Source organism: Nomascus leucogenys, chromosome 4 (genome assembly GCF_006542625.1).
Source record: "Nomascus leucogenys isolate Asia chromosome 4, Asia_NLE_v1, whole genome shotgun sequence".
In the NCBI taxonomy this organism is placed as follows: domain Eukaryota; kingdom Metazoa; phylum Chordata; class Mammalia; order Primates; family Hylobatidae; genus Nomascus; species Nomascus leucogenys.
Window position 1 is genome coordinate 20,658,824 of NC_044384.1, and position 14,709 is coordinate 20,673,532.

The following is a 14,709-nucleotide window of genomic DNA, read 5'->3' on the forward strand; positions in this document are numbered from 1 at the left end:
GTGCCACACCGGGCAGGGCCTTGAACTTGGTTTCCTGATCTAGACAGGAACAGTAATCGCATCCTCACCTGCCCACCCTGAGGCTTACAATGCAGCTCAAAAGGAGTCCATGCCTGGGAACGTCCCTTGTCACCTATGAAACATGATATGGACACAAGTGGTGGTTGATTTGGGAGAGAGGACTGTCAAAGGCAGGGCGGGACACGGGGTGGACCCACTCCAAGCACAGGGGAGAGAGGATCGAGAAGGAGGATGGTATGGTTTGGATCTTTGTCCCTGCCCATATCTCATGTGGAATTGTAATCCCCAATGTTGGAAGTGGAGCCTGATACGAGGTGACTGGATCGTGGGGATGGATTTCCCCCTTGCTGTTCTTGTGATAGTGAGTGAATTCTCATGAGATCTGGCTGTTTAAAAGTGTGTAGCACCTCCCTGCTTTGCTCTCTTCCTCCTGCTCCCACCATATTAAGATGTGCCTGGTTCCCCATCTGCCCTGATTGTAAGTTTCCTGAGGCCTTCCCAGAAGCAGAAGGCTGCACAGCCTGCAGAACCATGAGTCAATTACACCTCTTTTCTTTATAAATTACCCAGTCTCAGGTAGTTCTTTATAGCATGTGAAAATGGACTAATACAGAGGGGGAGCCAGGCATGCCTTCAACTGAGGAGCAGAGCCTGAGACAAATGTCTGGGTGCAGGTAGTTCACGTGGGAGTAGGAATGAGGGATAGGGTAGGAGAACAGGGAAGCAGGGAAAACCAATACCAGGATGTGCTATCAAGGTGGCCAATGCTCAGTTCTTCCAGAATGTTCCACGGGGCCTTATGAAATGTACCTTAAAACTGTCCTGTGAGATGAAAGAGAGAAGCATTTTCCCACTGTCTTCTATCTCACATGGGTTAAGGATGGTCCCACACAAATTAATTCCTCCACACTTTGGGACTCTGCATGTATAAGACTAGGATGTTCCCTAAAGCACCCAGAGTGAGGCGCTGTCTGGTTGTACCTGCTCGAAGTGTGAGGGTTTGGATTAAGAGGATCCACAGTGGTGTGGAAGAAATGTCAAACACAAGTGCGAGACCATCCAGGCACACCCTGACCTGGAAAATGCCTTTGACAATGCAATTCTGCTAGTGGAAGTTGCCATGGCTGTTCATGACGAAGGGATGAGATAGACGCTATTCAGTTATCACCACAGTGATACAGGGAGAAAATTATTTTCAGCCAGAGTACCAATGTTAGTGTAATATTTGGAAAGAAGGATGAATTCTAGCTCCATGGTGCTATGATTGATTAGTAATGTCTGCTATGAGGGTAAGCAGGAGGTTATGGTAATAATGCTGTATGTATATTTACTGTGACTTCTGCCAGACCCCTTATCTCTTCTCTCCTTTAATTACTGAGCTCCAGAAAGACCTGATTCCACTGGCATTCCATGGAATTATATTCTCTAAAGGAAGAAAAGCCCTATTTTTATACTTCCCTCTACTTATAAGCTAAATCTTGTTGCATTGTCACAAGTTTGGACAGTGTGGGCTTTCAGCTGAAGGACTGAAATCCACCTTCCACAACAGCCTTTAGGAAAGATGCTGACATTGGGGCCAGTGCTCCTCAGTCACAAGGACACTCACATGGGTTCCCAGGCAAGTCTAGAGTGGGAAGGCATAAGAACTCAGTGTCCTAGGTAAGTGGTAGTTAGGCCATCCAATAAAAACCCACAGCCACCCAAGTAAATATGTGTTCAACTCCCTGGGGGACTTGAGCCCAGTCCCTGGCACCTACTTCCAAGATCAGTATCTCCACCACGGACTCCACAAGTCTCTTCCAGCTAGCACCATTTCAACTGAACTCATAAATCTTCCTGACATTGAATGTTATGGGCTGAATTATGTCCCCAACAAAATCCTATGTTGAAATCCTAACCCCTAGTAATTCAGAATGCGATGTATTTGAAGATAGAGTCTTTAAAGCAATAATGAACATTAAATGAGGTCACTGGTGTGGGCCTTAATCCAGTATGACTGTGTCCTTACAAGAAGAGGAAACTTGGACACAGAAGGAAGAACATGTGAAGACTCAGATGTTTTGTTTTATTATTAATATTCCATTCTGGCAACAGTTAAATTGGATGACTAGAGGACTGAATATTGATGTTCCCTCTAAGGAAAGTGATTTATCATTATGATTCAAGAGCGCAAAAGACATTCACGCCCTTTGACCTATTAATTCCCCTCAAAGATATATATTGTAGAGAAATATCAAAGTTGGAGACAAATGGTTTCCATGAAAATATTTATCAGTGGCCGGGCGCGGTGGCTCATGCTTGTAATCCCAGTACTTTGGGAGGCCGAGGCGGGTGGATCACGAGGTCAGGAGATCGAGACCATGGTGAAACCCCGTCTCTACTAAAAATACAAAAAATTAGCCGGGCGTGGTGGCGGGCGCCTGTAGTCCCAGCTACTCGGAGAGGCTGAGGCAGGAGAATGGCGTGAACCCGGGAGGCGGAGCTTGCAGTGAGCCGAGATTGCGCCACTGCACTCCAGCCTGGGCGACAGAGCGAGACTCCATCTCAAAAAAAAAAAAAAGAAAATATTTATCAAACCATTATTTATGAACGCATAACATTGGAAATAATCCCAGTATTAAACAATAGAAGGTATACATAAATTATATAGTTAATTCATGGAATGGAATGTTATGCAGACATTTAAATTACGTTGCTTTAAAAATAAAATAATATGGGGAAATGCATGTGTCATAAAACTATTGAAAGAAAGATACTAAGGTGTATATACAGAATGTTTTCATGTATCAAAAGCTGGGCAGAGCCTGGGCAACATAGCAAGACCTCATCTCTTTAAAGAAGTTAAAAAATTAGCAATGTGCAGTGGTCCATGCCTGTAGTCCCAATTACTCCAGAGGTTGAGGCAGGAGAATCGTTTGAGCCCAGGAGTTGGAGGCTGCAGTGAGCTATGATGGCACCACCGCACTATAGCAGCCTCGGTAACAGAGTAGACCCTCAGTCTTTAAAAAAAAAAAAAAAAAAAAAAAAAAAACTGGGCAGAAAAAATATCAGAAGGATAAGCCCCAAAATATTAGCAGCAAATTCTCCTTCCCTTGACTGACAAAGTGGAACCAGGGTGATTTTCCCCCCTCTCTTAACTCCTAATGTTTTCCAATGTTTCCTAAATTGAACATATATTTTAACAAAAATAACAATAAATTTTTAAAATATGGCATGAATAATCCACAACTATAAGTCTCTCCATGAATTACTGAGGCCTTAAGGTGTTTCTAAAACTAACAAAAATTAAGGTGGTAAATAGCCAACGTGGGAAAGCCAGTGCACCGATACATTGCTGAGGGCGTTGTAAATTACTTCACTCTTTCTGGAGAGCAATCTCACAATATGTGACAAGTGCCACAAAATTGTTCCTACCCTCTGACCTAGCAAATCCACTTGGAAATCTGCCCCCGTGAAAATAACTAAGAGAAAAAGTAGTGTGTTCAAAGGCATGCATTGCAGTGACATTTATAATCATGAAAAATTGGCCACAATCTAGATACCCAACCATAAAAATGGTAGATAAACCCTAAAACTGCCAAGTATGCAGGTTATGTCAATATGTGGCAATGTTTATAAGAACAGTTAAATGGAAAAAGCTGAGCACTAGATATTACATGCACACACTGATTGTAACTCTGCAAAACACACTGACTGGCGTAGGATCAATGTTAGAACAGAATGAGGAAGAAGGCAAACAGTAGAGGATTTGGTATTTACTTTTCTGTAAAGTTTCCTACATTTTAAAAAGCAGCTCTGCACGGAACTGGGATACTTTCTGAGGGTTTTGTGAAAGAGGCCACATGAGGAGAAAAGCTTGTCCCAATCAGACTCACTTTGCGTGGATGAAGATAATCACTGGTGTGGTGAGGTGGAACTGGAAGTCATTGGCAAGGTACCAGGTCCAGCCACTGCACTGAAATGAGAGCAGCAAAGGTCACTCTTCCTTCATTTACCAGTTCTGTTCCACACTCTCCACCTGCCTGGACTAGGAGGAAGAATTCAGTAGGTGAGTGGGGCGAATTTCCGTGGGAAGACAAAGGAAATTGAGTTAGAGATATTCATATTTCACACCCCTCATCTTGAGCCTTATACCAAGCCTGGATGGCGGGTATTATTGCTGCCGTTTTACAAAATGGAGATTCAGACGAATTTTCTCTTTTGTTTAAAAAAGAAAAATGATCATAGCCCATCTCCTAGGACAGTTGTGGGAAATGAACTCTGTCATGTTACAGGAATGTAAGAGTTTCTCATCATTATGGTGCGCTTGGAAGTCAGAGGGGTCAACGTTTTTCTCTTTTCTTTGCCTCTCCCCATGCCCCAACTCTAGGTGGAAAGAACATGTTCATTTAGAACCAGGGCTTGGCTCCAGGTGATGTTTTGTGGAGAACCCCAGAGTTCCCATGGATGATTGACATGGGATCGCCTGGCCAAAATGAGTTCCAAAGACAGTCCATGCTTGTGCCAGATGAGATGGTTACCAGTATTTTTTTCTTCAATGTGAGGAAGTCCCTTGGGGCAATTCTCTCCAAAGGGCCCTGGCACCTCTGCTTTCAAGGATCTAAGGTGGGCTCTACCTCAAAAAGGCCACTGGCTGGTATCCTTGCCACTGCTTCCTGCAAGTGGCCCAAATCAGTTTGCATCAGGGAAAACAGCCCAGATTATCCCCCGGGGACCCCATCACAGACAAGTGGGCCCCACCTGCAGGCAGGTAGCTGGTGATGCAAGCCCGTCCATACGGCTGGGCCTTTGCAAATGGAAGGCAGCCATCTAGTTAGTGAGTTGTTATGTGCAAAGATTAGGGCCCTGCCACGCTTTAGCGATTCCCTTTTCAGCCTTGATTTCAAGGCATATGTGGAATTGGTGATATAATTTCATTACAGCTGTTTCACTTTCACTTGCTTCAAATTCATTATGAGGAAACTGGAGCTTTGGAGAAGCCAAGACACACATAGATCTTGTTGCTCCAAAGCAACAAGATCTTTGAACTTGAGTAGAATTCCACATAGTAAGGGTGTGATGCAATGTCCCATTGCAGTATAGACTCAACAGGCGGAGGTGAAGAATTTGTCCTTTCCCAGTTGGGCAACATGGGCTGGCACAAGAACAGTGATGGGGCAGGGTCAGCTGCCTCCGGGACATGTGCCAGGATGACTGGCCCCTTGTTGGCCACTGCTATGCTCCCCTCCCTCTGCTGTTCACAGCGGCTGCCCCCTGCATAGCCTGGTAGGGTTACACCCACTGCATGACCAGAAGCCATCCCCCACTCACACAGCCCACCTTCCTACAGCATCACCAGTACTCCAGAGAAAACACCAGAATCAGTGGCCCTTGGAAAGTTCACCACACTGCTTGAAGAAATGAGACTCCAGGTTTGCACCGTTCTGCCTTTTCAAAGCCAGCAAGTCGAGACTCACCGCATCCTTGACAGACACAAAGTTATTTAGCAACAGCAGATTTGTCCACCATGCTTGCTGGCAGTTATCCCCGTGGAATTTGGGCACTTCCCAGACAGGTCCCCAGGAAACAAGAGAGAACAGTCCAACCAACAAGCACACCGAATATAGGTGGAGAGGCTGCAACCTGGCAGGAGAGAGCCGAGAGAAAGAAGGTGACTTTCCACTGGGGTCCCTCCAGTCCCCTCAGTGGGCATGTGGCGGGTGGGGCATAAGATGCTCTAAAACAGATTGTTTGTACTGTGGGCAGCTGCCACCCAGCCACACCTCAAACGTTCAAGCATCCACAAGTTCAAGATCACTTACTGAGCACCTATCATGTACTGGCTCAGGTGCTACTGCTGCAAAAATACTGCTATTTATTTCTTTTTTTTTTTTAAGAGACAGGGTCTCACTCACTACGGCCCTGACTTCCACCTCCTGGGCTCAAGCCATCCTCTCACCTCAACCTCCCAAGTAGCTAGAACTGCAGGCGCATGCCACCATGTTCCACTAAAAATACTGTTATTTATTGAGCAAGTCATATAGGCCAACCACTGTGGGAGCAGCCTGCTAGAGATTTCTAAACCTCAAAACAATGCAAGGTCGCTGTGACCTCCATTTTATGAAGAAATTATAGCTAAGAGAAGATAGGGTGACTTGCCCAAAGTCACCAACCATATAGCAGTACCAAGATCTGACACTGGTTCATGTTCTTTCCACGTGGCCTCACAGGATGAAAAACTCTTTCTTCCTTCCCTCCCTCCCTTGCTTCATTTCTCCCTTCCTTCACACCCTACCTCCTCCAAGCAAGATCTGAAGCAGCTACAAAGGGGAAGAATCAAGAGTAAGGTGTCTAGACCAGCGCTATTCAATAGAAACAGGATGCAAGCACAGCTGCCCCCAATTTTACACTTTCCAGTAGCCACAATTTAAAAGGTAAAAAGAAATAGGTACAACTCATTTTAATATTATTTATTCAGACCAATATATCCAAAATATTATCATTACAAACGTACCCAATATGAAACATTGTTAATAAGCTATTTGACATTCTTTTCCCTTTTACTGAGTCTTCGGAGCCCAATGTGGGCTTTGCACACACAGCACATCTCACTTAGCCACTCACCTGGTGGCTATTTGCTGGACGGTGTGGGTCTAGAGTTTAGAAATGAGATTGCAGCCTGGAGGCGCATACAATACTGGCATGGATTCTGCATGGGCTGGTGTCAGAGCCCTCTTCTAAAAGAATATAGCTAAAAATCCAGGGTAGTTTTGGCTCAACTAGGGCAGAACAATGGCCCAGCAGTACCTCCAAACATCTAGGTGAGAGGGTGGGGGGCTGGGGTGGTGTTCACAGATGGGAACTGGCAGGACTTGGAGCGTCTCCACTTAGAGGCACATCCCCAGCAGAGAGGGGCTCAGCACCAAGCCTCTGGTCTGCACCCGAGGATGGAGACCATTGATTCCCCTGTTCTCCCCACAATGAGAACTTCCTACATAGAGAGTGTCCAGTGGGTGGGAGGGCGGTAGGCATTCTAGGAGAGGGAGTGGAATTGTTGATCAATGTCATAGAGAAAAGGCAGGCAACTCTGTCAAGACACAGCTTCCCAGATCAGCTCCCCTGCACGTTTGCTCAGGCAACAGCCTCCCTGGGTCCTAGGCACTGGGTCCTGCCATGTTTGCCATCTGACCATGCTGCCCTGCAGCTGCCCCTACAAGCCTCCGGCCCCGCCTTTTTGATCATCCTTCCCACCATCTGTCACCTCCCCTCCCCGGGGAAAGTAGCCAGCGCTTCTCCCTTCAGAAGCAGAGCAGAAGGGAGCATTCCCCTGCCCCCCACTCCAGGCAGCATCCCTCACCTCTGCCAAATCCCCCCTCCCCAGGGTGCTTGTTAAAATGCAGACTTGGAGTCTGCAGGCTGTTGGGTGGGCCACGCCTTGAGTAGCAAGCTTGTCTAAACTTTTCACACTGAGAAAATCATGTAATGTCTCCTCTTTCCTATCCTCTAAAAGGGAAATGTGGGTTTCTGCTTTCTAAGATTTTTTGAAAATCTAACAAGAAAACAGTTTGAAACATCTAAACCACCCTAAAATGTACACGTGCTACGTTTTTGTCCAAGTTTCCAAGAGAATAATAGTCAAAGTGGGTTTTCAAAGATTAAAATGTGGGATACTGGCCAGTGTGGTGGAGGGGTGAGAAGCAGGGATTCTCATACCTGGTGGATGGGAGGATAAATTGGAAAATGCACATTAAAATGTTAAATGCCCAAAACTCCCAATTCCACTGGTGGGAATTTAGCCCACAAACATGTCTATACAAGTGCACAAAAATATATAGAGATTGTCCCATTGTCTAAGACAGCAAAGAATTTGGACATTAGCTCCATGCCCACTAATGGGGACAAGTTAAATACATAATGGTACACCCCACTGTGCCATACTGATAACCTTTAACATCAGGGATGTGGGTCCTTGTGTGCTTATAGAGAAATAGGCCAATTCTGTATTATAAATGAAAACACCACGTACAAACAGTGAAGTATATACTGCAATCCTATGCGTGCAGGAGAAGAACGGTGCTTATAAATACATGGAAAGTTTCTGCAAGAATTCCTAAGAAACTGTTAAATACAGGTGTCCTGCGGGGAGTGAGACTAGAAGGGGGACCCTTTATTTTAGTTATAAGCTTCTGTTATAGTTAGACATTTTTATCACAAGGTATAAAAAAAAAAAACCCTAATTTTTAAAATGTACCTGCTAGTTGACATAACCAGGCAGTTCTACGGATCTAGAGCTTTACTCTCTTCCTTTCCTGTTAGATAATCTCTGTCCTGACTTACCCCTAGAAGTTGGGTTTGGGGATTTTCTTATAACTTGCAATAGCTCCCAAATGGTCTCCCCCTATCTGGCCCTTACAGCCATTCTCTGCCTGCAGCCAGAGGGAGTCTTGCAAGATGTAAATCTGCCCATGCCACTCCCTTGCTGGGACCCTTCAGAGGTTTCTGTCTCAGAACAACAGGGAGAGACCTTAGGGCAGCCCCCGCCCATCTCTGACCTCATTCCTCCCACTGTCCACGTGGCTCGCTTCACTCCGCAGAGCACCTTTGGGCTCTTTAAGGCTCTTCAGACACTGCAATGCCCCTCCTTCCCCAGGACCTTTGTGATTCGGTTCTCCCGGAATGGACCATTCTTCCCCCACAGGATTTTCTTTGCTTAGAACATTCCTTTACTTTCTTCTGGGCTCTGGCCAAAAGTCACCTCCCCTGACTGCCCTTCCAGAGAAAGCCTCCAGCTTGCTTTCTTCTCTTATTTATTTATTTATTCACTTATTTGAGGCAAAGTCTCATTCTGTCACCCAGGCTGGAAGGCAGTGGTGCGATCACGGCTCATTGAAGCGTCCGCCTCCAGGGTCAAGCAATCCTTCCGCCTCAGCCTCCCAAGGGGCTGGGACCACAGGCACATGCCACCACACGGGGCTAATTTTCTGTATGTTTTGTAGAGGTCTCACTATGTTGCCCAGGCTGGTCTCAAACTCCTGGGCTCAAGGGATCCTCCCACCTTTGCCTCCCAAAGTGCTGGGATTGTAAAGTGTGAGCCACTGCACCCGGCCTCTTCGCCAAATGATCACTTTGTGGCACCCATCCTCCCTGGCCTAGCATACATTTATTTGCATGCTGCAACTTCAAAATTGCACATTCATTTAGTTATTGTCTGCCTCTGTTCACTGAAATGTAACCTGAGGGCTGGAAGGCACCTTTGCATGGCTTATTAAAACTCTGTTCTCAGGGCTTAGGACAGCACCTAGCACAAAATGGGCCTCCAGTGAACACAGAATGAGTGAGTAAACAGACGTCTGACCTCCATCCTCCTGGAGATAAGCAGACAAGTGATAAGTGCTAACCAGGTAGCATCAGTGAGTTACACCAGCACACATGAGAACCTCAAAATGGCCAGGAGCACGACTCTTTTTTCACTGGGGTTACCTTAGTGAGGGTGAGTTCGAGTTGTGGGTTGGTGACAGTTCCCTCCATTTTCAACAAAATTTTTTCCCAGGTTGGACTGATTGTCTCCCTAGCTCCCACTCTGACTTGCCTCCCTTCCAGAGTTCCCCAGCTCAAGGATGCCAGCACCACCTGCCACGTTGCTCAAGCCAGAAAATTCCTGAGTCCTTGATTTCTCCTCTCTCCATTCCCACTGCCAATTGCCAGTGCAAACCCTGCTCTCCTGCCCAGATACTGCAGTAATTTACTCACTGGGGTCCTTGTCTTACAAGGCCTCACTACCACCTGACTCTCACCCCGTGCTCCTCCCGCCCCTACCACTGCTCTATCCACCTTGAAAAAAATCCCTCTCTCCTCAATCCCCAGCTCCAGACTTTTACTCTGAAGTGGGTTTCCCAAAGCTGGATGCAGTGGCTCACACCTGTATTCCTAGCACTTTGGGAGGCCAAAGCAGACAGATTATCTGAGGTCAGGAGTTCGAGACCAGCCTGGCCAACACAAGAAACCCTGTCTCTGCTAAAAATACAAAAATGAGCCACGCGTGGTGGTGGGTACCTGTAATCCCAGCTACAAGGAAGGCTGAGGCAGGAGAATCACTTGAACCCAGGAGGAAGAGGTTGCAATGAGCCAAGATCGTGCCACTGCACTCCAGCCTGGGCGGCAGAGCAAGACTCCATCTCAAAAAAAATAAATAAATAGGCCAGGCGTGGTGGCTCATGCCTGTAATCCCAGCACTTTGGGAGGCTGAGGCGGGCGGATCACCTGAGGTCAGGAGTTCAAGACCAGACTGACCAATATGATGAAACCCCGTCTCTACTAAAAATACAAAAATTAGGTGGGCATGGTCGTGCATGCCTATAATCCCAGCTACTCGGGAGGCTGAGACAGGAGAATCGCTTGAACCTGGGAGGCAGAGGTTGCAGTGAGCAGAGATTGCGCCATTGCACTCCAGCCTGGGCAACAAAAGCAAAACTCTGTCTCAAAAAATTAATTAATTAATTAATTAATTAATTTAAAAAGTTGGTTTCCCAAGCAGAACCCACCATGGCATTAGATCCCCTGCCCCAACCCCCAACTAACCCCTCTGAGCATTTATCACCATGACCCCCTCAGCCTGTATGCCAGCCTCTCACCTCCAGAAAACCTCAGGGCAGGACAGGCTGCTTACCCCAGTGCCACACACCCAAAATATATTTAAATCATAAGCCTTCTGCCCTTCCCTGGAGGAGCGTTAGATTTTATAAAGCTTGGAAGAAACCACAAAGACCGTGGTGAAAAGAAACCAACAAAGGTCTATTCCTTAGCTTCTCCCCATTCTTCACCTATTTGATGGAAAGCTTAAAAGGTATAAACAACCACCACGCTAAGAATGATAGCTCCCACGTATTAAGGGCTTACTATGTATAAAGCACCCTTCCAAGTTCTTTACATACATTATCTCATTGAATCCTCACAAGAGTCCTGTGACGTGTCACTATTCTTCCCATTTTAGAGATGAGCAAACTCAAGCACAGAAAGATTGAGAGAGACACTTAACTCAAGGTCACACTGCTGCTATATGATTGAGCCAGAATACACGTTCAGCAGTCCAACTACAGAGTCTGCACTTGCCCACTGCGTTTCACTAGCCCCAAAGATTATGACAACACTCCTCTTCCTATTTTGTGACAGTATGGTATAACAAGATGAACGCGAACCAGGAGTCAGGAGTGCCGGCTTCCAGCTCAGCAAATAACGACGACGTAGAAAATATATCAATGGCAGGGTTGGATGACATGAGCTGAAGTTTCCTTTTCTCCCTTAACTTTGTTGTTTTTTTGTTTGTTTGTTTGTTTTGAGACAGGGTCTCAATCTGTTGCCCACGCTGGAGTGCAGTGGCACAATCTTGGCTCACTACAACCTCCACCTCCGGGGTTCAAGTGATTCTCCCACCTCAACCTCCCGAGTAGCTGGGATTACAGTCATGTGCCACCACGCTCAGCTAATTTTTTGTATTTTTGGTAGAGAAAGGGTTTCACCATGTTAGCCAGGCTGGTCTCAAACTCCTGACCTCAAGTGATATGCCCCCCTCAGCCTCCCAAGGGCCTCCCCAAAAAGCCTGAGATTACAGGCATGAGCCACTGTGCCCGGCCCCTCCTCCCTTAAGTTTGGTTGTCTCATTCCGTCACTGCCACTCTGCTACCACTGATTCCGTATTCTGCCCCAGTATTGGAATCCCTTCTGCATTGATACCAGCCACACATTCCTAAAGGAGACCGTCAGCCAGGCACGGTGGCTCACGCCTGCAATCCCAGCACTTTAGGAGGCCGAGACGGACAGATCACAAGGTCAGGAGTTCAAGACCAGCCTGGCCAACATAGTGAAACCCCGTCTGTACTAAAAATACTATATATATATATATATATTAGCCAGGCATGGTGGTGGGCGCCTGTAATCCCACCTACTTGGGGGGCTGAGGCAGGAGAATTGCTTGAACCCAGGAGGCAGAGGTTGAAGTGAGCAGAGATGGCGCCACTGCACTCCAGCCTGGGTGACAGTGCGAGACTCTGTCTCAAAAAAAAAAAAAAAGGAGATCGTCATTCTTCCTGCCTCCCTCCCAGCAGAAGGGCCATGGCCCAGAGCTTTGACCAAGTTCCTTTCCTGGTCACGTATTGTTTTATTTTTATCATTACCATTAGCACTCTGATTTATAGGATCCAATTACTACTAATTTGCAGACAAACAAATATTCCTGTTGAATATAGATTCCATGGAAATCTGACAGTGCATTTATTGAACTCTGCTGCCCATCAGCTGAGGACTAAGGATGTTTTTGCCAGTGGAACATACTGGTTTTCATGGTATTTGTCCCAGTAGAATTTGAATCATATTAAACCAGCTTAAATCAACTGTATTTAGGGACGAAAACTATTTCTTTCAGTTTATTTTTCTTTGGAAATTCTTTTAAAAGAGGGTTAAAGACAGAAAACTAATAAATCATTACATAGCAATGAGGAATTGAGAAATTATGTAAATAAACCTACTGTCAGGCCTCTGAGCCCAAGCTGAGCCATCATATCTCCTGTGACCTGCACTTACACATCCAGATGGCCTGAAGCAACTGAAGATCCACAAAAGAAGTGAAAATAGCCTTAACTGATGACATTCCACCATTGTGATTTGTTTCTGCCCCACCCTAACTGATCAATGTACTTTGTAATCTCCCCCACCCTTAAGAAGGTTCTTTGTAATCTCCCCCGCCCTTAAGAAGGTTCTTTGTAATTCTCCCCACCCTTGAGAATGTACTTTGTGAGATCCAGCCCCTGCTCGCAAAACATTGCTCCTAACTCCACCGCCTATCCCAAAACATGTAAGAACTAATGACAATCCCACCACCCTTTGCTGACTCTCTTTTCAGACTCAGCCCGCCTGCACCCAGGTGAAATAAACAGCCTTGTTGCTCGCACAAATCCTGTTTGGTAGTCTCTTCACACGGACGTGCGTGACACCTACCTTACCAGGCGACTGAGAAAGTATCTGAGTATGACTTTAGGGATCATTCCTTTGTCTGAATTCTGATGCATCTTTAAAAACGACCTTGCACTTAACCAACCACTAAAAGAAAAAGAAGAATTGTCACAGAAATTACTTATCAATGATACAGTTCATTGACTGATTCATTTGACTGATTCATTGGGTTATCCCAATCTGGATAGAATAAATTATAATGCGTTAACAAAGCACCTCCAAGTCTTAAAACAATTTTTTTTTCTTAGACGCTGTCTAGCTCTGTCACCCAGGCTAGAGTGCAGTGGCACAATCTCGGGTCACTGCAACCTCCACCTCTCGGGTTCAAGCGATTCTCCTGCCTCAGCCTCCCAAGTAGCTGGTATTACAGGCGCCTACCACCACACCTAGCTAATTTTTGTATTTTTAGTAGAGACGGGTTTTCACCATGTTGGCCAGGCTGGTCTCGAACTCCTCACCTCATGATCCACCAGCCTTGGCCTCCCAAAGTGCTGGGATTACAAGTGTGAGCCACGGTGCCCAGCCAAAAACAATTGTTTTGTTCTTGCTCATGCTGCATGCCCAGGTTGACAGAGCAGCCACCATTTGAAACCTCACCAGTGGCCATGGAAGATGACAACAGCATTCTGGAAAGCCACAAACTAGCAATTGAACCATCTATCTAAAAGTGGCACGATTAAAGCTCTTAGCATAAGAGTTTAAAGCACTTAGCATAATGGCAATACCAGGTACCACTTGGTCAGAACTAATGATGTGACCCACCCAATCACAATGGGGCCAGGAAGTGGAATGTTGCCAAGTGCCCAAAAGGGAGGGACACAGAAAGATTTGTTGAACAATATTAATGACTACCATTTGGTCTTTTGAAATAATAACACCAAGACTTTCCATTTGTGTAGTAACACATCACTTTCAAAGTACTTTCACTAATGAGATTGCTTTTCCTTCTCCAGTCGTACCAAACTACTTTGCAAAAAACGTTTGTTGGCCAGACCCAGTGACTCACACCTGTAATCCCAGCACTTTGGGAGATGGGTGGATCACTTGAGGTCAGGAGTTCAAGACCAGCCTGGCCAATGTGGCGAAACACCACCTCTACTAAAAATACAAAAATTTGCTGAGCGTGGTGGCATGTGCCTGTAGTCCCAGCTACTCAGGAGGCGGAGGCAGGAGAATCATTTGAACCTGGGAGGCGGAAGTTGCAGTGAGCCGAGATTGCACCACTCTACTCCAGCCTGGATGATAGAGCGAGACTCCCAAAAAAATAAACAAATAGTTGTTTGTTGAGGGAATGATTGAATAGATGAATAAACAGCTCTATTAGGTAAAAAGGAAGATACTATCATTCCGGCTTCTCTGATGGGAAAAGTGAGACCTAGAGATTATTGGTATTGGCCGAGCGCAGTGGCTCACGCCTGTAATCCCAGCACTTTGGGAGGCCGAGGCGGGTGGATCACGAGGTCAGGAGATCCAGACCATCCTGGCTAACACGGTGAAACCCCGTCTCTACTAAAAATACAAAAAATTAGCCGGGCGTGGTGGCTGGCGCCTGTAGTCCCAGCTACTCGGGAGGCTGAGGCAGGAGAATGGCGTGAACCCGGGAGGAGGAGCTTGCAGTGAGCCGAGATCATGCCACTGCACTCCAGCCTGGGTGACAGAGCGAGACTCCATCTCAAAAAAAAAAAAAAAAAAAAAAAAAAAAAA

At 46.2% G+C, this 14,709-nt stretch overlaps 1 protein-coding gene across 1 annotated transcript in view; it reads right to left on the bottom strand.

The window, feature by feature from the left end:
* The window catches only part of LOC100595838 (O-acyltransferase like protein), a 58,036-nt gene that overhangs the window by 12,515 nt on the left and 30,812 nt on the right, over nucleotides 1-14,709 (bottom strand). The window contains 3 exon segments of the mRNA XM_030810024.1: nucleotides 3,897-3,976; nucleotides 5,478-5,643; nucleotides 12,991-13,092. Of these exon segments, the coding sequence (XP_030665884.1) occupies nucleotides 3,897-3,976; nucleotides 5,478-5,643; nucleotides 12,991-13,092 (348 nt within the window).